This window comes from Prionailurus viverrinus, chromosome B2 (assembly GCF_022837055.1).
Source record: "Prionailurus viverrinus isolate Anna chromosome B2, UM_Priviv_1.0, whole genome shotgun sequence".
In the NCBI taxonomy this organism is placed as follows: Eukaryota; Metazoa; Chordata; class Mammalia; order Carnivora; family Felidae; genus Prionailurus; species Prionailurus viverrinus.
Genome location: NC_062565.1, coordinates 66,176,356 through 66,200,136, shown reverse-complemented (window position 1 = coordinate 66,200,136; position 23,781 = coordinate 66,176,356). Strand labels below are relative to the sequence as shown.

Sequence of the window (23,781 nt, the reverse complement as noted above, 5' to 3'; positions counted from 1 at the left end):
ATAATAAGGCTGATATGTAAGGCCAATACTGCAATTCATGTTGTTTTCTAAAGCCAGGCTTCTCATTCAAAGATCTTAGATTACTAATGATGAACATAAAAGTATCAGATTCTTTGTCTGTAAGTTGATGACAGTGGACAAGTTTCAATTATATTTAATTTTAGGGGCACTTGGGTGACTCAGTTGGTTAAGCTCTTGATTTCAGCTCAGGCCATGATCCCATGGTTTGTGGGTATGAACCCTGTGTTGGGCTCTGCACTGACAGCACGGAGCCTGCATGGGATTCTCTCTCTCCCTTTCCCTCTGCAACCTCTTCAAAATAAATAAATAAACTTAAAAATTAAAGTAAAAATACTAATAAACTTAAATAAGAGCAATTTTCTTACAGTTGGGTAGTGTGGTTCAATGAGAAATACTCATTGTCTTGGATTCCTGGCACATGACTCCTAAAACCCTTGGAATTTCTGGAATTATAAGTGTCTTTTTATGCTAATTAGATGACTGGTACCTGGGGGGGGGGTGGTGGGGGTGTCCCTAGGTAAATTCAAGATGATGCCTGGTTACCAGAAAGACCAAATCATGATTAGAGAGTTGGAAGTTTTAGCCTTATCCTCCAGACATCTGGGAAGGGAACAGGGTCTAGAGATTGAATTTAATGACCAATAGCCAACGTTTAATAAATTATGTCTATGTAATGAAAGCTCCATGAAAATATCTAAACCATGGGGTTCAGAGAGCTTCCAGATTGGTGAACACACCGAGGTGTTGGGAGGGTGGCATGCCTGTAGAGGTCATGGAAGCTCCATGTTAGCCATTCCCTTGCCCCAAGTACCTTACCCTATGCATCTCTTCCACTTGGCTGTTCCTGAATATATCTTTTATAATAAACTGATAACAGTAAGCAAAGCATTTTCCTGAATTCTGGGAGTCGTTCCTCATAAATCCTCATTTATGAAATAGAATATTATAATACCTATGTAGAATTAAATAAGAATATTTATAGAATGCTTAGTGCAGTACCTAGCATACAGCAAGTCTCAATAAATATCATTTATCAACTAGAAGGATTGAAATGACTTTAGTATTCTGTGATCAATTAATCCAACAGGGTTTAATTGTCCTCAGATGGTCCAACCAATCATATGGAAAGAGTCTAAAGGAGTTTCAATGCTTAGAAGTAAAGAGTAGTAGCAGAAGAGTAAATGACTGACAGAAAATAATCTGAGAGAACAGAATTTCTCCTAAAGGACAGGAAAGATTGGAAGATAAAGAAAATGGTGCAATTCAAGAGCATGTCTCTTAGAACAAAAGATGGGGAAGAAGGAGAAATGGAAAATGATGTTTCAAATCTTCAGTTTAGAAGCCAGTGGCAGTTCTGGGAGTCTCTGATAAAACTTTTGAACACATGAGCAGCTTATGTTGCCTTTTAATAAGATGAACTCACAGATATATTAGAGTGGCCTTGGCTGTGTGGTTAATTTTAATAAGGGCTTCAATTTGGTTTTAGCCAAAGAAGAAACTGGTTATTTTTTTCTCATTAAAAAAATGCACTTGTTGACATTTTCCTGAGTGACTGTTATCTCATGTCAAAAACGTATATGCCCAATTCGTGCGGGAAACATCTGTGCTGTGGTTTGCCTCTTTTGTCCCCTTGTGGAAATATTAATGCTGAAGGAAAACTGTTAAAATAGCAAGAAGAAATCAACTTATATTTAGCATCAAATACAGACCCAAGATTAATAACAGGCTGGTATTTTCTGCTTCCCTGAGACATACTGCAAGACCAAGAAATATGGCTCTGTTATATATGTCTTTAGAAAGAGTCACCAGGGAATCCAAAAAAGCCACTGTTAGAAGTAATTTGTTGGCTTCCTGACACATCTGGCTCATTATTGTGATCTAAGTACCAGCTTTTGGTACTATTTGCAATTTTCAGGGAGGTCATTAATGAAAGCAGAAAAAAAAAAGAATGACTATGAAATTAGTCTTTGAGTGTATTTCACACATTCTCAATACTGAGGCCACTGATTGGTGGTTGAATGCAGAGAACTCATAAAGCAGCCAGTCTAGATAAGTGAAGGGCATCTTGGGGTAGTTATCCCAAAATATACTTGACTCTCCAAATTGGTAATGCACTGATTATTGCCTACAGCTATACACATGTTATTTCAAAAGAGTCTTAGAGGAGAGATGTAAATTGAACACACAGGTATAAGGGAGAATTTTGCAATACAAGATAACATTTTTACCAGTTTTCAAAGCAAACTCCCCAAACCAAGAAGAGATAAATCAATATAGTAATGAAAGAAAGCACTTAATTTTTAAAAAATTGAATAAACTTTTTCTTCCCTTTGGTTATACTTGTTTAAAATATATTGTTCAAACACAAGTACATGATGACTTTGTAATTTAAAATGCTCTTCATTCTGCCTAGAATGCAGGGCTGGAGGGGGTAGGCAGTTCAGGAGGGGGAAGTTCCAGTCTTTGGGAATTAGCCTGTGGGGCCTCTAGCCACTCCAAATACTATCAGTTGATCTCTCAGACTCAAAACTATATGAGGTCCACTAGCTGACCACTGCAGTAGCTTCAGTCTGTTTCCAACTGGAAAGAACAACATTGATGTGCCCACAGAAAGGATTTCCCATGGCATAGCCAGGCTACCACAGTTTTTTCTGTATCCTTTTCTGGAATGCTCAAGACTGCTGAAAACATTTGGGCATGTATTTAGCGTGTGCAGGGTAATCAACTCTTACAAATACATGGAGCCTTGAGAGATATTAGCTACATTTGCAAACTCAGAATAGTTTTCACAGATGAGAGACCCCATTTCTTCCTTCCTTTCTTTTTTTTTTTTTCATTTTGCCATGGTAAATTAGGTTGAACAAGGGAATTACAGGGCTCACTTTACATTGCACTTTATCATTTTATCAGTGGTATCAATCATTTTTATGCACCTATTAAACAGGCCTATTCTACAGTCACCTGCCACAGCCTGCTGCCTTCAGGCAGATGACATTTGGTTCTTCTGTGTAGATTAAATTTTACTGACATCATATGAAGATCCACATTTGAACATGCTCCACTATTACATCAATTCAGCTGGGCCACAATAAGCCCAAAGGTGATTAGGATATTAAGATTACAGATATCCTGACATCAGTTTTAGAGCCACATATTTTTTTTTAAAAGATATTCTATCATGACCACGAAGATCTGAGACAGGAAGAGACAGATTAAAGGACTAAGATGTACTGAGGTATCCAAAGCTGAAAACAGCTATCAAAAGGCAGCAGGCATCTGGGAAAGGACTTTCTTTTTAGCTTGCAGGCCAGAAATACATCGGCATTGCCTCTGGAATTGGAACAAAGCCAATTTTTAATTGGTTTTAAAATCTGGAATGAAACATTCCTTCAGTCATCCATGAACCGACCTCATCCTGTAGAAGCTGAGTGAATCTTGGCCAACCATCTGCCTTGTGAATTGTTTTGTTTGGGGCCCTTATAGGACAGAAAGTACTTGTGCAATAGTTTCACACCAAGTTAAAGTCCTTCATGATGTTTCTGGAGCAGAGAATTGAAAAAGAGAAAAGTCTCTGGAGAGAAAAATCAAATGCCTTCACTGATATGCCTGGGGGCTGGGTAATTTCTACCTACTTTCCTCCATATCTTAGCATAATGGCTTCCAAAAAGGAGTAAAGCCATTTCTCGCAGAAGACAGGCAGCTGGACAAGTAGACTGCAGTAGTGAAAGCCAAACCAGGTATTTTAAGATAGGTTTCACTTAACATTTTACTGGATTCACTACTGTAATTCCAGTGCTTCACACACAACCAAATTTCCATAAATTTCAGTTAAATGAATGGTGACTCTTTTGAAACAAGCATACTCTGAAATTAACTCAGTGGCAAAGAGCATATGGACAGCCCACCTTTTCTCCCATCCCCAGGACAGTGCTCCATCTATACAGCAAGGCTGGAAGAAAGGATTCTTCTTAACAGTGCCCAAGGATGAGCAGACACTTTCTCCAAGACCTGCCTAAGTCCATTCTGCCATTAGTGCAGGGAACAGGGGGAAAGGAGGAGACTAAGAAGATTAATCAACAATTCCTGAAACCTCAAATAAAATGGAAAACTAGCTGTCGATGAAGAATATAGTATAAACAAGCTCATAAATAAAAACCTACTTCCTCAGATGGGAAGTAGTTGAAGTAAGTAAGCCTCACCAAGAACTTTTAGTATTTGGGTCTGAATGGCTGCCAAAGAAGTGGGAAGGAAAAAAGAGTAAGAAAACCAAATGTAGCTTTTATACAACAACAACAACAACAACAACAACAACAACAACAACAGCAACAACAGGTTTTATATCTAGGGTTTTTTTCCCCCAAAGGAAGAACATTCTATTTTTAAAAAATAAGCTATAGTCTTCAAAAATGTCAATGTCCTACAAGAAAAAGAATGGCTGAGGAGCTATTCTAGATGGAAGGACACTAGAGAGACAGGACAGCTGAGTGCAGTGTTTCATCATAGACTGGATCCAGCACGGGAGAGGAAAGCATGCTATAAAGGACATAATTAGGTCAGCTGATACAACTGGAATACAATCAGCTGATTAGGTAAAGTATTAATGTTCAATTTATGGAGGGTTATGTAAAAGAATATCCTTATTCTTAGGAAATCCACACCAAAATATTTGGGGATAAAGGATTGTGATGTAGGCAATTTACTTAAAATTTGAAAATTGAGATATAATTGAATAAGTTTTCAATCTTATGGTATACTTTTAAATATATTCCTGGGAGTTGCCAGATCCTAAGTCCAGACTGCTGTATGACATCTTCATGAAAATGTATAATTTCAGGCTGGTACCCAGGTGATGGAATCCCTCTGAAACCACAGGAGCTAGAGAGCTGAAAAGAAGTGGTATTTATTCAGGGACTGCATTGTGGGGGAACTCAAATTTAACAGGGTAAAACACTTTATCAGGTCTAAAGTTGCCCATACATAAAGTAAGCCATACTTGTAATCATCCTTGAGGCATGCTAATTGAGATGCTTTATCAGGACTAATACATTGCTATCCACTCCAGTTTGTCAAGAGCATAAAAGGGGTATTGCTCATATTGTAAAGAAAAAAGGAAATCAATGCTTCCCTAATTCAAGACAATACTGGAGAACCATACATTTCACTGTAACTTAATTGGATATAAGTGAATAGTCTAGAGCCAGACCACTTGCCTCAAACTCCCAACTCCACCACTTTCTTTCACTTCTCTTTGTCTCAGTTTCTTCATTTGTAAAATGGAGATAATAAAAATACTTACCTCATAGTGTTATGGTTAGGATTAAGTGAGTCAATGCTTTTAAAACACAAAGTGCCTGACCCACAGTAAATGTTCCATGAATGTTATCTTTTAATATTGATTAAATATTGCAATAAAGAAAAAAAGGATGCAGTGTTGTATATCTAGGACTTTGATATTCACCTATAACACAGAAGGGCTTTCGGGCAAATCTCAGTCTTCCTTGCCATCCTCTATACCGACAACAGCAACCTGCAGACCAGATTCGAATGATGAACTCCAAACCAAAGACGACAATCATCACGAACTCCTAAGATATGAAATAAGACATGTTAGAGAGAGGCATTATGGAGCAAACCAGAGCAAGAAGCTCCATGGGCATTTCTGGACACTTAGACATTTGCTATAAAACATATAGTTGTTAATCACTAACGTTAACATTCCCTCTAAACCCAGAGCACATCTGAGCCTCACATTGTCTGTACTTCTACCTTGGAATGCTAGTCCTATGCAAGTTCCTAATACTGCAAATTTAGGAGTTGGTTTTAATACTAAATGGGCAGGCTGAATTATAGATCTTCCCTGTGTGGAATATACAGTGTAACTGACTTAGTTACCTGATAGCATGCGAGATACTTGAAATGAAAGAGGGGACCCTGAAAACACAGCTTTACACTTATACAAAAAACAGACCTTCACTTTGCTGCAAGAAATGATATAATCCCTTAGGCCTTAAGAATTGCTCTTATAGAAAAGGAAATAAACATTTAGAAGTATACTGAGTTCTTTTGTTATGATGTCAAAATCTTCTTATTAGACAGAAAGTTCCAAAAGCATTACTGTGTGTGTGACACATATATTCTTTGCCTGAAATGAGACCCTGAATCCTCCAGATCTGAAGCTTGTTAATTTTTATGTTGCCTTTTGGTGAAGATGCCCAGAAAATAACACCTGCTCCAGCAAAAGGACTGGCATTATTTAGGAACAGTTGTGAATGAGCCCTGGGGAAAGGCCAACTAAAGTGGCTCATTAAGTAGTGGGTCATAGAATGAGAAGCCAAATAGAATTTGTTAAGAATGAAGCATCTCTGGAGCAAGCTTATCATAGTCACTGTGTTGTCCCTTTAGAGGGATAGGCACTGAGTTTATTGAAATTTATTTTCTTTAAAAAATAATTCCATTTCTTGTTTTTTTAAAAAAATTTTTAATGTCTTTATTTTTGAAGGAGAGACAGAGACAGAACATGAGTGGGGGAGGAGCAGAGCGAGAGGGAGACACAGAATTCGAAGCAGGCTCCAGGCTCTAAGCTGTCAGCACAGAGCCCGACTGGGAGCTCGAACCCAGTAAAAGAATATCCTTATTCTTAGGAAATCCACACCGTGGATTCTTAGGAAATCACACCGTGAGCTAATGACCTGAGCTGAAGCCGTACGCTCAACTGGCTCACCCAAGTGCCCCTTCCCTTTCTTGTTTTTAAACAAGGGCTGACTTAGCATTTATCATGCAGGACAATGTTTACTAATTGATTTTTATTACAATTAATTAATTATAAAAGTGATAAGTAGTCTTTATTAAAACATTCAAACATCACAGACATATAGAGCATAGAGAGTAAAGGTCCTAATCTCCCACCCCATGTCCCAAGATAAAAACTGTTACTAAATTTAAAAAAATGGCATTTTTGTTGTTTCAGGCAAATGTCTCTGTTTAGTTAGTGCATGTGATAATATGTTGCACTTTTGCAAAACTTAGTAGAGATATATCATTCTATCCTTCTGTTATTTTGCACTAAGTGACCCACTAATATTTCTCATGATGAAGAATAAATCTCCAATATCATCACTGCTTACAGTGACTTAAAACTACTTACAGAATAAATCTCCAAAGATGATTTTATGCACAGATAACCAAAACTATGGTTAACATACACTCATTAATGATATGAGGGTTTCATTTTATTTTGGTTTTGCGTATATATCTAGGTAGTTGAGTCTATTCCTTCACTAAGATGGACAAAGTGCCAGATCACCTATATTTAATCCAGCACATCTTTCCACATAAAGAAAACATGCTGAGAGGCCTAAGATGCCCATGAAGTCCAATCTAGTTTTCATGGCAGGTCAGCTTTTTTTAAATCCCTGCCTCTAGCTCCTACTTGTGCCAAGAAGTCCAGCATGCCACTGGGGAGAGGTCATATAATAAGGGATACCCAAGAGAGTCCTGAATGTAGCTTGAGCAACTAGGCACATCATGCAATGAATTTTTTTCTTAAAATTTTTTTTTATTGTTTATTTATTTTTGAGGGAGAGACAGGGCATGAACAGGGGAGGGAAAGACAGAGAGGGAGACACAGAATCTGAAGCAGGCTCCAGGCTCTGAGCTGCCAGCACAGAGCCTGATGTAGGGCTTGAACTCATGAACCGTGAGATCATGACCTGAGCCAAAGTCAGACGCTTAACCTACTGAGCCACTCAGGCACCCCATGAATTTTCTTTTTCATAGGAACAGACGAAACCAATAGATGTGTGGCCATTGTTCTAAAGTAAGGTAGGCCATCACTGTACCATTTCTATGTTGCACTGAGGCAGGATAAATTATATCTACAAGTTCGTAACTCATGGCCCCTTTTTCAGGAATATTGCTTGCTGCCTTTTTTTTTTTTAAGAGGTTAGGGGAAAAATCCTTCATTTCCAAATAAGCAAGAGGAAGTTGTAATTGGACTTTACCACAGGGTCACAATTTCTGCCTTGGGGTAAGTAACACTAGGGTCAGAATTCTCCTCTCCTTACTAGGCAATTACTTAGTGTTCTCTATAGGGGATAAAATTTCTAATCCTTGAGTAAGCAGCAGTGGGAGAGGAGAGCTCAGTGGATGACTATGGGGCATTTCTTTCAGGTCCAGAGCTACAGGCTGTGGGAAATGTTCTTTCCCAAGGACCTGGGGCTTATGTAATAGGGAACAAAAGCATGAAAACCACTTTGACCAAATTCCGTCTATTGGTTCCTGAAATATACACTTTACTGCAATTATAAGGAACAAAATGCTATTGAGTCAGAGAAGGGAGGGCATCCCAAATCTGACAGGTGGGGAATAGATCTGTCAACATGCTGTATACTGGTATTCATCTTGCACAAGTGAAACTTTGTACCCTTTGACCAACATCTCCCCTTTCCCCCTACCTCTTCAGTCCTCGGTAATCACTATTCCACTCTCTGCTTGTATGAGTCTGACATTTTTAGATTCAACATATAAGTGAGATGATACAGTATTAGTCTCTCACTGCCCCTCCCCCATTCAAGCTCTGCCTCTCTGTCTCTCTGTCTCTGCATCTCTCTCAAAAATAAATAAACATTGGGGTGCTTGGGTGGCTCAGTCGGTTAAGCGTCCGACTTCGGCTCAGGTCATGATCTCGTGGTCCGTGAGTTTGAGCCCCGCGTCGGGCTCTGTGCTGACAGCTCAGAGCCTGGAGCCTGCTTCCGATTCTGTGTCTCCCTTTCTCTCTGCCCTTCCCCACTCACACCCTCTCTCTCTGAAAAATAAACATTAAAAAAAATTAAAAAAAAATCATTGCACAGGCCTATGTCAAGAAGCTGCTTATGTTTTCTTCTAGCAGTTTTATAGTTTCAGGCCTTACATTTAAGTATTCATTTTGAGTTGATTTTTGTATATAGAGTGAGAAAAGGATCCAATTTCATTCTTCTGCATGTGGATATACAGTTTTCCCATTCATGGTAAAAACTCTTAGCAAGTTAGGAATAGAGGTTTACTATATTATTTGATAAGTAGCATCTACATAAACCAAGTAGCATCTACAAAAACCTATAGCTAATGTCATACTAATGGTGGAAGACTGAATCCTTTACCCTAAAATCAAGAAACAAGGCAAGATATTAGTTTCAACACTTTCATTCAACGTAGTTGAGAAATACAGTCACTGCAGTAAGGTAAGTTAAAGAAATAAAAGGCACACACTGGAAAGGTAGATATAAAGCTGTCTCGGGGCGCCTGGGTGGCGCAGTCGGTTAAGCGTCCGACTTCAGCCAGGTCACGATCTCGCGGTCTGTGAGTTCGAGCCCCGCGTCAGGCTCTGGGCTGATGGCTCGGAGCCTGGAGCCTGTTTCCCATTCTGTGTCTCCCTCTCTCTCTGCCCCTCCCCTGTTCATGCTCTGTCTCTCTCTGTCCCCAAAATAAATAAACGTTGAGAAAAAAAAAAAAATTTAAAAAAAAAAAAAAAGCTGTCTCTATTTGCCGACGACATGATTGTTTTCAGGGAAAATTGCAAGGAATCTTCAAAAATAATGCTTAGAACTAGTGAGTCCTGTAAGGTTGCAAGACTTAAGATCAACATACAAAATGTAATCACATTTCTGTACACTAATGATGAGGATATAGAAACCAAAATTAAAAGCACAATATTATTTATAAACCACTCCAAAGAAAATAAAATGTTTAGCTATGCACTTAATAAAAGGAGGATATGCATGCTGAAAATTGTAAAATTTTGATAAGAGAAATCAGAATTCTAAGACCTAAATAAATACCACGTTCATGAATTGGAAGATTCAACATAATAAAGATGTTAACTTTTCATAAGTTGATCTATAGGTTAATGTAATTTATATCAAAATATCAGGAAGTGTTTTTTGTAGACACAAGCTTATTCTAAAATTTATATGGAAAGTCACAAAATCCTGAAAAGGGAGAATAATGTTGGAGAATAAAGAGTTACTTTATCTGACATTAAAGCCTACTATATAGTTTCAGTAATCAAGAGTATGTGGTATTGGTGGAGGATAAGACACACAGAGAAAAATGGAACAGAATAGAGAACTTAGAAATATACCCTGACAAATATGGGTTTGGATAGAGGTACAAAAATATGGATTAAAAATGTTTATTTATTTTGAGTGTGTGTGTGTGAGAGAGAGAGGGCGGGGAGGGACAGAGAGAGGGGGAGAGACAGAATCCCAAGCAGGCTCCATACTGTCAGTGCAGAGCAAGATGCTGGGCCCAAACCCACCAATCTTGAGATCATGACCTGAGTCAAAACCAAGAGTTGGATGCTTAACTGACTCACATCTTATAAAAAAGTCAATTCAAAATAGGTCATAGGCTTAAAAGTTAAAGCTATAAAATTTTTAGTAAAAAACATAGGAAGACATTTTTAGAATTTGTGTTAAGCAAATATTTGACACCAAAAACATAAGAAATAAAAGGAAAAATTGATAAACTGGACTTCATCAAAAGAGGATGAAAAGACAAACTTCAGACTGGGAGAAAATATTTACAAACCACATATCTGATAAAGTTCTGGTATCTAGGATATATAAAAACTCTCATAACTTAACAGTAAAAAAACCCAAACAAGTCAATTAGAAAATGGGTGAAAGACATGAATAGACATTTCACTGAAAAGGATATAGAGATGGCAAATAAGCATGTGAAAAGATATTCAACATCATTAGCTATATGAGAAATGCAAATTAAAACCACATGAGGTAACATCACACACCTAGCAGAATGGCAAAAATAAAATAAATTTAGTCCACACAAAATGCTGGGGAGAATTCAGAAAAACTGTATCACTCATGCACTGATGGTGACCATGTAAAATGGTACAGCCCTTTCAGAAAACAAGTTGATCATTTCTTATAAAACTAAACATGTAGTTCCTCAAATGCTCAGCAATTGACTCGTGGGCATTCATGCCAGAGAAATTAAAATTTTTTTATACGAAAAACTGTACATGAATGTTCACAGTGGATTTATTCATAATGACCAAAACCTGAAAACAGTCCAGATGTCCTCACCACGTGAGTGGTTAAACAGGCTGATACATCCTCACCATGGACTCTACTCCACAATAAAGATAAATGAACTACTGATACACACAACAATTTGGATGAATCTCTAGGGAATTATGCTGAGTGAAAAAAGGGCAATCCCAAAAGGTTACATACCATGCTATTCCATTTATATAATATTTTTGAAATGAAAACATTTTAGAAATGCAGAGCAGATTAGTGGTTTTGAGAAGTCAGGGATGGGGGTAGAGGTATGCGAGTGGGAAGGAGATGTGACTATAGGTATTAAAGGGCAACCTGACAGATCCTTGTGGTGATGGAGCTGTTTGATGTCTTGACATGACCCTCCAAATATGACAAAACTGTATAGAACTGAACAACCGTATACAAATACATACATACCCACATACAAATACCTTAAGCGCAATGTGGGAAATGTGGGATATGTGGGGAAATGTGAATAAGATCTGTGGACTGTATCAATATTATTAGCCTGGTTGTGATATTATAGCTTTCCAAAATTGTATCATTTGGGGAAACTGGTGAAGTGTATGTAGGATATATCTGTATTATTTCTTACAGCTGAATGTGAATCAACAATTGTTAAAAAAAAAAAAACTTCAATGAAAAAAAGAAAGCCATCCCCCACCATCTAAAGGAAATGTGTTCCTCTTCAGACTGGGATACTAGATCTGTTCTCACCGTGTTTTGAGTTAATGATGCTCTCTAAATGACCCTTTGGATGGAGTCTTCTTATTTTATTTTCAAATGACATAAAAATACAAACATTTACTATGCTCAGTTGAAATGATTTAAATTAGGGGTGGTTCTTCTAATAGTTTTTGGACTAGCCATGTGACACGTTCTGGTGCCTTTGTTGCCATACCTCAGGATAAATCAGTTCATTTTCTCTTGCTTGTTTTTAATTGAAATAAAATATCCACTATTTATTCAAATGGTTGCTAAAGAGATTAGTGAATCATTATTGGAGTACTTGACCTCCTTGGAGGAAAGCTATAATGTAAAGTTGGCATTATTAACAATGGTTCTATCCTTTATTGAAGCTTCTAAAAGCTTGGCTTTGACAGTTCTCTATAGAACAAAAGGCAATATTTATTATTTTTATCACCTGTCTTGAAGAAGTTATAGTGTTTCCTCATTTCTACTCAGAATTTTGATAAAACACAGAATACCTTTCCTATTCTTATAGACTAAAAACAATATATATAGAAATTAAGAAACCTAATGGGCAGTGGTAAAGCTAGTCCTAGGTTCTATCTAGAATATTTATTGAGAATACTAACTTAGTACTAACTTTCCATTCTAGATATTGAGGAAGAATCTTTATATCTCACACCAGAAAACTGTGATGCTATTTCATTAATATAGATGACTTTGTTGTGTAATTCAAGATTTAAATTCTGTTCTTGCAGCTACTTTATTTTTGAGTTACTCAAAGTGATTTTAGGTACAGATTGATTTTTTTGTACAAATTCACAATGCCTAACAGCTCATGTTCTAATTGTTTTCTCATTAATTAACAGCACTGTTCATTAAAACACAGTGACCTTTGTCTAATCTACAAGCTGTCTAATGTGACCATTAGTTTTTTCTGGTTTTATGCCATCAAATGGCATTTTTGTGAAGATGAAATGCCAACATTATAAACCCCATGACATTTCCACCAATCCTTGAAGAGCTGTGGCTAATTAGACATACAAAATTGGAACTATTGCCTTTATTCAGAATATCAACATAATCAATTTCTAGCTATTTTGGCTCGTGTGTGTGTGTGTGTGTGTGTGTGTGTGTGTGTGTGTTGTGTGTGTGTACTTAAAGTAACACAGGGCTAGCAGGCCAGCATGCCTCCTCACATAATTCCTGGAGGGAAAGGATCTGTGACGTCAACTGAGTCATAAATTTCAAAGAAAGGCATCAGTCAGAAGGGTTGCAGTTATAATTCTTTGTAATTTGGAAAATTCTACTAGTATAACACATATCAAGGAAGTGAAAGTAAGATCTAGAGATCACTCTACATTTAAATCAGAATGTGGAAATAAATACACAAAAGCAAGTCATTTTTTGGATTTTCGTCTCTTCCTAGAACAGAAAAAGACCCTAAACACAAGCTTACTAACCATCACCGAGAGGCCATTACATGCATCCATTGTCACTCTAGCTTCCTTTCACATTTCTCCTTATTTTGGGGGATGGTACATTAACTATTAGTGTATTGGAAGAGAATTTGAGAGAATGAATGTTTCTACCAATGGGGCTGATTTGACCTGGAGTTGAAGACGAGTCAATACCTTCAGGATTATGCTTGCATCCAGGGAGGGGAGTGGTGAGACTATGACGGAACTTTACTAAGTTGCTTAGTGGACACTGAGTGGGGGTGTGCAGAGAAAGGGAACATGGCACTAACAGTAGGGGAAGATGGGGAGACCATAACAAAATGTGAAGGGGCATTGATGCTGCCTGCCTTCAGAAACAGCGATTGAGATGGTTTTGAAAGTCACTGATAGACAAATCCATTTCAGGAGCACCAGGAAAATCCAGTGCCTCCTAAGGTCTTCCTTTTTGGGTTGGTTGATTCCTGAAAGTTGTCTAGAAATGCTTTATCCTTTCAAGATTTTCATACCTATTAAAATGCAAATATCCCTCTGAAAAGTAATTCATCAACCATATTTAGATGCAACATTCATTTATCCCAGAGGCTTTTCAGTTGGGGCATAGGGAAGGGGGTAGTTTGAAAATGTCTCATCCCAAATGACTTATTTACACGTTACTACCAAAGGACCAGGGGCAGGTTTTTATCAGGTGTTGGGGTCACAGGTTGAGAGCATATGGGCGAGGGGTAGGAGGCAGTGCCTCCTTTGTGGTGGGGAGAAGATCAGAGGAACAGAGGACAAGAGTGAGGAACAGAGGACATTCCTTATTCCCCCTCACCGCCCCCTCCACCACCCCAGTTCAGCCTAGCAATGGTCCTATGCACCTTAGTTGCTAGATGAGATGCCATGATGATATCTGCTCTCTTGTAGTGACTTTAGACACTTAGGGATAGGTTGGTTGCTGTCAAGTGTTGTAATGCCTGCCTGGTATGAAGGAGTCATCCAAGTGACCCCTCTGTGTTCCTGTTTTGTGGTCTTAAAGTCACATCTACATCAGGGGAAAGGGTGGCTTACGCATTCTACTCCACCTGCCACATCGTGGGTTGGAGAATTCTGTCCTTGGTACAGAGCCACAGTGGTGCTCTCTGCTGAGGTGCCCAAGTTGATAGTAGGGCTTTCTGCGCATTCTCTCCTTCCCCCCCTTTGGGAAAAGAAAGCAGTCTCACTGAGTACTTTTTTGGTTCCCCATCCCAAACCAAATTAAACCTTAATGGGTTGGAGATTTATATATGGGCGTGTCTACATGCAGCCACATGTGTATGTAGCAGGGATTCATGAACTGAAAGCTAGAAAAACTGAAAACAGTTTGCTGTACCTTGAACTAAACCCAAGTATTCATTCTGCTATGGTTTTGCCAAAAAAAAAAAAAATCACAAATGAACCTGTTAAAGTTGGAATTGAAGCTAAAAGCTCTGAATCAGATCAAAATGGGAACACCAAGAAAGTCTCCAAAATGAATGAAATCAAATAAAGTTTTCATTTGATTTGAATTGCTAATTTGTCAATTTCTCATTATCTTATAGGCTTTTCTTTCTCTTGGGAACTGTTATGAGCTTGCCCCCAAACAATATAAGTAACAACTTAAAATTAACATTGCTACTAGAAATAAAATTAGCCTATTCTATTGGTTTTATAATATGAAAATATGTAAAGGCAATGGGTTTTTCTTACTTATAAAAATTTAAAATACTTATAAAATTTTAAATAAAATTCCTTAAAATAACAAGTAATATATTTCAATAAAAAGATATTCCTGTACTTATGAAATTGGTACATGTCAGCTAAGTTGATTATAAAGCAAATCTTATTGTTTCCTGTTGGTGAAATTTCTCTTGAAGGTTGTGGTGAACACCTGCGACAAGACAAGAGTTAGGATAGTTTCAGTGGAGTGAATGTTCCCTCCAAAATTCAGACGTTGAAGCCTCTGCTCCCCCAGTGTGATGGTATTTGGAAGTGGGCCTTTGGAGGTAATTTGGTTTAGAGTCAGTCATGAAGGTGGGGCTCCATGATGGGATTAGTGTCCGTAAAAGGAAGAGAGAGCTGCTTACAGGTTCTCCCACTTTTCCTGCCCCCACCACATGGGGACACAGTGAGAAGGCAATTGCCTGCAAGTCAGGAAGAGGGCCCTCATTGGGGAATAAAATCAGTCATCACCTTGATCTTGGACTTCTACCTTCTAGAACTGTGATATATAAACATTTGTTGCTTAAGCCACCCAGTCTACATATTTTGTTACAACAGCCCAAGCGGACTAAGACAAATGGATTTTGTGCTACCAAGAGGCTGAGAGTCAGGTCAGGACTGAGCATATTCTTAGGAAACTTTTAGAACTTTTTACTTTTGTTGGGAGTATGTCTCAGCCCTTATAGCTACCCTTGCTTGGACCAAAGAAATTACTCTGATAATGAGAGGTCCCATGATTTTTAGAAAATTGGCCCCTTCCCTCTTCTTTCAGGGTGTTTGCATAGTTTAGTATAACTAACTCTTCTGCAACATTTATTTCATTCATAAGTGTTCTGCTTTTCATGAATACCTTTTACAAATGTATACTGAATACCATAACCATGCAGTAGAGAGATGGGCAATGTGGCTATCACCCTTGAGTTTATAATCTATTTGGGACTATAAGATATGCATAGTAGAACACTCATAAAATTATGTGCAGTAAGTGCTATCTGAGTGGTGGTCTTTTGTTTCTGGAGAAACTCCTCACTCATTGTAGCAAATCCTCTACCCAGGCAGGCCCTCACAACAAACAAACTTCAAATGTTTGTTGAAGTTTCCTTCAGTTCAAAACTTCAGGTTCAGCAAAAACTAATTAGCATCCAGCTTTATCAATCCATTAAGATCAAAATTCTGAAAAAGGGCTGGTTAGAAGTAGAAAAATTAGGATGAGTTAATTGGCCTATGATTTTGGTCTAACCTGCCTATTCAGCACTATTACACTAATTGCAATTGGAGAGTGAATTGGTTCTCACCACAAGAAGTCTTGGTGTCAGTGTGTGCTTATTTTGATTAATCGAAGGTACAGAATAGTAACAGTAATTACCTAATTTCACTCTTATGATTTATAGCACTGAAAAATTTTGTTTTCACTTGGGGTCACCTGATGATATCTCTTTTCTTTTTACTATCTTACTACTAGAATGATAAGATTTTTTGCCTTTGGTTAAGAAAGTTTAAGAAAATGTTTTTCCACATTTTATTTATTTTCGAGAGAGAGAGAAAGGACAATGACTTCAAGTAAAGGGTTTGTATTCAAACTTTCTCAAACTCCTTCTGACAGTTTTTGAAACCAACTCTAACTATCCTGTGCCCGGTAAATTGACCACACTAATCTCTGGTCAATACAGATAGTAAATACTCTTAAGACAGACTGGGAAAAGAAAAGAAAGCAAGGGGCAGTTTGTTCCTTTTATCTGAGTATATTTTGGGTGGAATCCCCAAATGTTTTAATGTTTGGAGGAAATGGAACTTCAGGCAAGAGCCAAAGTGGCTCTCCTGAAGCAGCCAGTGTTTTATTAACTCGGTAATGAGGAAGGCAGATGCTGTGTTGATGGGGGGATGGAACTCTGAGAACCTCAACTGTTGAGCTGTCCAATGGGGAAAACACTGCCTGTTGGTAGACCATGAAAACAGTGGGCATAATATGGAAGAAATAGAAACCTTTGGGACCATGGCTTTCTGAGGAGGAAAGGCTATGGGGCAGGGTGGTGATGGAGTCCAGCATAAATCAGTTACTTTCTTGTTTTCTTTCCATGTCCATAAGCTATAGACTGCAATGCAGACCTCCATATGCTACTGGGAGAAATCCCCATGCTTTCTTGGGTCATCTAACCCACCTTTCTTCTAGGCCTCCTGATAGAACAGGAGCTATTTTGATTTAAAACAGTCTTGGTTTCCTCCTCTCTTGCCCATAATAATTGTTTTCTCTTATAAGCATCAAAATGCATTTTCTTACCTAACGTTGTATATGCCCCCCACCCCATTACCATAGTATGTCTTATTGGTGTTAGTATACTCTATGGTAACAAGAACAGTATCCTTCGGTGAGCATGGAGAGGTAGGAAAACACATACCTAACTCTGTACATATTGCACATGTGTTGGCACACACACCTGTATGTGCACTTGCTCAAAAGCTTTCAGAGCTGATATTGGGATTCAGTCAACCAGGCTCATGTTCAAGAAAAGGAGAGACAGAAATCTAAGAATGAAAATCTACGAGAGACTCTAGTAACAAAACATACCACACAAATAGAAAATGCATATCTGTTCTCAGGGCAATCTTTCATAAATATAAAATGTTAACTATCCCCAAAGTATGTGAGTCAGTGGCACTGTCACAATGTTCCATTAATAACACGTTCTAAATTGGAGAAAAATTTAAAGTTTTCTGACCTTTTGAACATTAATGTCATAAAGACAAATAAAATATATGCAAGATCACTTATTTTCATAGTTTCAATTTTATTAGCCATGTGAATCTTCATGTGAATCATCTTTTATGAAATCTGTCATGATCCTGGGATATTTATTTATGTGTCTAATTGTTTCTAGTGATCCATCAAGATCATTCAAGACTAGTCATGCTATAAATCAAGTGTACTCTTAAGTTGGGTAAGATGGAGGGCCAATTCACTGATAAACTTGAACAAATTTAATGAGTTCCTCTGCCTATTGTTCATTTGCACCATTAAACAATAGATTAAGAATGAATATGTCTTTGGGGCACCTGGGTGGCTCAGTTGGTTAAGTGTCTGACTCTTGGTTTTGGCTCACCTCATGATCTCATGGTTCCTGAGTTTGAGCCCTAGGTTGGGTTCTGCGCTGACAGCACAGGAGCCTACTTGGGATTTTCTCTCTCCCTTTCTCTCTGCCCCTCCCCTGCTCTCTCTCTCAAAATAAATAAACTTAAAAAAAAAAAAAGAATGATTATGTCTTCTATACCTACTAGCTTAAGAAAAAATTGAGATGAGGATAAAATGAGAAAGATATTTGGGAAATTTCCAAGTGTTTTAGAATACCACCTTTTATGATCCCTAAGCATAAGACAGCAGATGGCACGTATTTATCAATTTGATTTACTAGTAAGTTATCCTGGCAGCAGAATCCAAGGAATATTGGGGATATCCCTTGTTTTTAATCATAACCTATTTCTGTGTTGTGTTATTCACCAAGCCATGTTCTGATTCTAATTTGTTTTTCTGAAGTTTCTCTGATGAAGAGAAAAATGACTTCACTTGCTACATCTAGCCTTTATCTCAGACAGAGATAGCTCCGATTGTACATTAGCCAATACTCTTATTTGCCCATAATAGTATGTGGAATGCTATTTCTGCCAAACGTCTCTCCTCACATCATTGACGTATCTTAATTAATACATTACCGACTTCTTGTCATCCGTTAAGCACACCTGCCAAACAACCTCTGATTGGAGATGGCCTCCTTCTGCAGGATGGATTGCCATCACTTGGACTGATTTGGAAAATTACTTAGTGTAGGAGGGAACTGATCTGTCACAGTAATTTGAAACCCTGCTCTGCTCTCCTGCTCTTTTATTTGGTTGAAGACTTATTCCTACCTGGCAACACGACACTTGATTTGGAGACCACAGTAGTAGTATAATGATATATGAGAGGACTGATTCACAATTTTAACTAAGAAAGCATCCCGTACACAGTTCGTGAAGAAAGTTGTGGAAATACAGACCCATACATTGACTTTATGGGACACTAACAAAAAGTGGGCCCTGAACAAAAATAACCATCTATTCAGAAGTAAGGCACTGCCCCAGAAAAGAATGCACTGGAGAAAGTACACTCCTTACCATTTCTGAAGCAGCATGGAATGCCTGAATAGATGTAAAGTGATATAGCAGTGTCAAGTTGACCTTTTGTAGAATCTAGACAAAAGAAGTCCTGGAGCAAGGTGTGCTGAAAGTAAATTTGCTCAGAGTGAGGGGGGTGGGGAGGTGATGGGCTGAAGGGAAAAGGAACATCTACCAACAGAGGTGGATTCTCCTGTTGAAGCAAAAGGGCCCTGGGAAATTTTCTCCACTGAAAGGGAAACCGACTCTCTCTTCTTTCTCGTCTGTGTTCCCCTTTATCATCCTCATTTGCCTTCCAGGCTAGTCCATGAAGTCTCCAGTGAAGAAATGCTGTCAGGCCCACTGCAAGATAGTCTGATTAGGCAGCTGTGTGTATCACAGCCTCTAGTTATGGTCAAAGCCCCAACAGTCTCTCACCAGGTGTGGTTGTAGGGGAGACTTCCTTGCTGTTGCCCTACCTCACAGCCCCATATCTTGACAGGCAGGGAATAGAATTGTACTAGAGCAAGGATTTCACCACCCTCTCAGCCAATTAAGAGTATCTAAAAGTTACTGAAGGTAGTTTTCAAAGACTAGCTTTATATATCTAAAATGAGTTATCTTATCAGAGAGTAGAAATTGTTTATACTTATGAAAAGTTCCCATTTTTACAACTTCTTCCATTATTTTACTCTGCATGTTTACATAGTAAATGCAGGCTCAGTGGAATCTTTTCTTTTTAAAGAACACAAATACAATTCATTACTTCCATTCAGCCTTCTCTAATTCAGAATTTGTGATAATTCCACTGGAGTCTGGGTAACACTTATTTTTGTGCCATTTATTCAAAGAGGATTTACTAGGCAAATTAAGAACAGAAATGAGAGGACAAGGGGGAAGGTTTAACATATTTAAGAGGAAACAGTTTTCAAGATCCTTAATAGTACTTATTTGCATTTAAACAATTAATGGAATAATTACAACCAAGCCATCTCATTAATTAAAGAAAACCCAGCAGGATCTTTATTTGGCAACAGTTAGCAGAGATTCCCTAAGTATCAACTCAATGGGAAATTGGTAAGAAATATGCCTTCTCCCAAATTCTAATTACCCCCTTTCAATCATCTTAAATGTTTCCCAAACACTGAGGTAAACATTCCAATAAGCTATAGCTAGCTTCATAAATTAGTATACAGATATGCATCAGTCTGTGCTATAGGTATCTCCAGGATCCTGTGATCACTGAAAGCAGCCCCCAACCTAGTAGAAGCATGACAAGTGGAGCAGGAGGAAGGGTCCGTAGCTGATCCAAAGGGCTTGTGTTCTGTTCTGGTCCTTTTTGTATCTCTCTTGTGACCTGACCCGGTAGATAGGCCTACTTGCCTCTCCCTCCCAGGTACAAGCCCCTAGAGACCTTATAAACTACAAGTTTCCCTTCCAAGGAAACAGAAAGCCAGCACAAAGACTTGATTAGGTCATTTTCAAACACTGGGATCATTAATTTGGTCCTAGTAGGGCACTTAGGACAAAGTGCAGAAAATGGAGATTCCACCATGTTTCATTAATTCACTTAGCAGAGAGCAGGGGTTCAGAGCACAGAAGGGCTCTGCCACTTACTAGCTGTGTGACTTTGGGCAATTTATCTTAACCACACTGTGCTTCAGTTTTCTTTTCTATAAAATGGGGATATAAATTCCTTCTTTAAGGGTTGTTACCAGGGTTGAAATGACCTAATATTGTACAGTGCTTACAACTGTGCCTGACAAGTAGAAATCACTTTATAAGTGCTAAATAAGATGAATTCATTCATCTAATATTCAATAAGTGGTTACTACATGACAGGCCCATTTCTAGATGCTGAAGATACAGAAGTGAACAGAGTCAAAACCTCCTGTGTTCTTGGTGCTTCTAGTGAGGGAGGCAGATAATAACATAATAAATAAGCACATGTTACAGACATCAGAAGATAAGTGCCACTGAGAGTGATAAAGGAGGGGAAATGTGCTGAGGAGGGCTGGTGGATGTCCAGCCTTAAACAGGAGAGTCAGGGTAGGCCTTTCTGAACAGACTAGAGGTTGTAGTTACAAGCCTGATGCAAATGCCCTGAAGTGTGGATGAGGAACAAGGAGACAGGGGGGCTGAAGTAGATTGAGTAAGGGGAGAAGAGTGGGAGGTGAGGACAGATGGGAATGGACAGCCAGACAGTCTTTAAGGGTCATTGTAAGTGGGTCTTTTAGGTCACTGTAAGAACTTTGGCTTGCTTTTTTTTTCTTCTTTGATGTTTATTTATTTTGAGAGAGAGATATAGTGAGCAGGGCAGGGGCAGAGAGAGATGGAGACAGAGAATCCCAAGCAGGCTTCATGCTCAGAGAGGAGCCCGATTCAGGGCTCAAACTCACGTAATGTGAGATAGTGACCTGAGCCAAAGTTGGACGCTCAACTGACTGAGCCACCGAGGTGCCCCAGAACCTTGGCTTTTACTCTGAGAGAAATGGAATGTGTTCTCCAGGACAAAGGCCTTAGGAAGAACCAGCCTGCTTTCTGTCTCCTCACCCACCATAGCTGCTCTGTTCATTCTCCAGGTTTTGGTAAAGATGGAAGATCTCTCTGAGAGGAACTGGGCACCCACCAACAATGGAAGGAAGAAGCAGGGTGTGGAAACTCAGACAGGACCCATATGTCTGTCTATTCTAGGCAAGAGGATAGAAATGAGGCTCTACTCTGAGAATAGGCTTTCCCTGATATGTGCTAAAGTAGAAGCTTGAAGCTGTAAATATATCATATGTTCATTAGACGATTTCCATAATTATCAGAACGTTCAAGTAGACACTATTCTGCTCACTGCCAAGTGCCAACCCACAGGTCTTCATTCCTAGTCTGCAGTGTGGCCCTGAACTGACAAGCTTCCAAGAGCTTCCACTCTGAGGAGATGAGAAACAATGTTAGATCTGATATGATTGATCAGCAGTAAAGGAAAGAAGAGAAACAGATACAGAATAAAATTATTTTTTATTTAATTTTTATGTGCTTTCCAAACAAGATAAATTTAAATGGAAATTCAGAACACGTGAAATGCTTTTATTTGTAAGTTTGTAGGATATAAAACCCAACAATCCTTGCTTATCCTGTTCTGCTTAAATGCTTCTCTCTTTGGGAATCTAGAGCATCAATAATATTGCAACAGTTTTGGTAAAATTGCCACTTTTTTCCTCAAATTTGATAAATGTCTGGCTCAAATTCTCTGAGATAAGATGAAGATAGTGAGAATCAGATCACTCTTTACTTTTCTGACAGCTGAGCCGAAGCTGGGGAGAAGAGACTTCAAATTTCCCTTATTTTTTGACTTTAGGGCTCCATGTAAAAGAGTGACCATAAAGTGAAAATATTATTAAAGAAGCTATGGACAAAATAATAATCTTCCCCCATCTCTCAACCAAATCTTCTGTGTTCAAGATGTTAAGAAAAATATATGACTCATAATTGATACTATTACATAAATGTTGAAATCTTTGAGTGTTAAGGGGACTGTTTTTAAAAAATCTTTTTTTAATGTTTATTTATTTTTTGAGAGACAGAGACAGAAAATGAGTGGGGGAGGGGACAGAGAGAGAGGAAGACACAGAATCTGAAGCAGGCTCCAGGCTTCAAGCTGTCAGCACAGAGCCCAGTGCAGGGCTCAAACCCACGAACCATGAGATCATGACCTGAGCCAAAGTTGGATGCCTAACTGACTGAGCCACCCAGGTGCCCCAATTCAGGGGACTGTTTTAAGCAGTGCTGAGCTGTGGGTGACTACTGGGCATGCAGAGTGCTCTTAGCATCTCAGCATCCTCAGGCTGGGCCATGATTCACAGAAGTTGAGTGTGGTTATTTGCTTTGGTGATTTTTTTGTTTGTTTATTGGAAAGAGAACCTACTTGAATAATGTTTTTGTTCATCTGAAATGTGAGCCTTATAAAAAGTGACTAGACCATGGTGGTTAGAAATTTCCATCTTATAATTAAAAACAAAAAGTTGTTGGCTGTCAACAGAAGCATAAAGATGAATTCTGGCTCTGGTGAGGGTCAGATTATGTTGAGGTTTTATTTCATCCCTCTATATTTCTGAATGTTACTGAGTCAAGAGAAAGAGTAATCCCTCATTTCAGATGAATTTTTCTTGGAGACTTTCCCAAACAATTAATTCCCCTTCTCTTTGGCTTTCCTGCTTTCATCTCCTAAAAATCTCAAACTTTGATTTTTTAAATCTCCAGCTATCATTTGATGACGCATCAAGGGAAGTATACATATGTAGGCAACCTAAAGCTTTTTTTTTTTTTAATTGTTTCCCTTTGCAATCATTCTGTCCTAATGGTGCAAGTACTTGTGCCTGTGACTGAACTCTTCTACTAATAATTTGTTGCTCTGGTATTTGACCAGGATTATTTATGTCAGAGGCTTAAGTCTAAGGGCTGACTTTTTACAGTTCACAATAGCTTAGTGAGTGGTTCTCAAGAGGGCAGGACATTACCCATGAAGTGCTAGGAGGCAATTTTGATTCATCCAATGATTGTTGGAAAGGGAAATGATATCGGGTAAGATGCTAGATTCCTGCAAAGCACTGATCCCACACAACCTTGGACATTTATGTAGAGGAAAGGAACTAAGCTTTCCAAGGTGCTTTGTTTCTGGGAGAACTCCAATCTTCTGTCATATGGGACAATGA

At 38.5% G+C, this 23,781-nt stretch overlaps 1 protein-coding gene across 2 annotated transcripts in view; it reads right to left on the bottom strand.

Moving 5' to 3' along the window:
* Positions 1 to 23,781, bottom strand: part of KCNQ5 (potassium voltage-gated channel subfamily Q member 5) — a 521,883-nt gene that overhangs the window by 138,719 nt on the left and 359,383 nt on the right. For both annotated transcript variants that reach the window (XM_047860007.1, XM_047860006.1), the window contains exon 3: positions 5,480 to 5,606. In XM_047860007.1, coding sequence (XP_047715963.1) covers positions 5,480 to 5,606 — 127 coding nt within the window. The remainder of the gene's footprint in view (positions 1 to 5,479; positions 5,607 to 23,781) is intronic.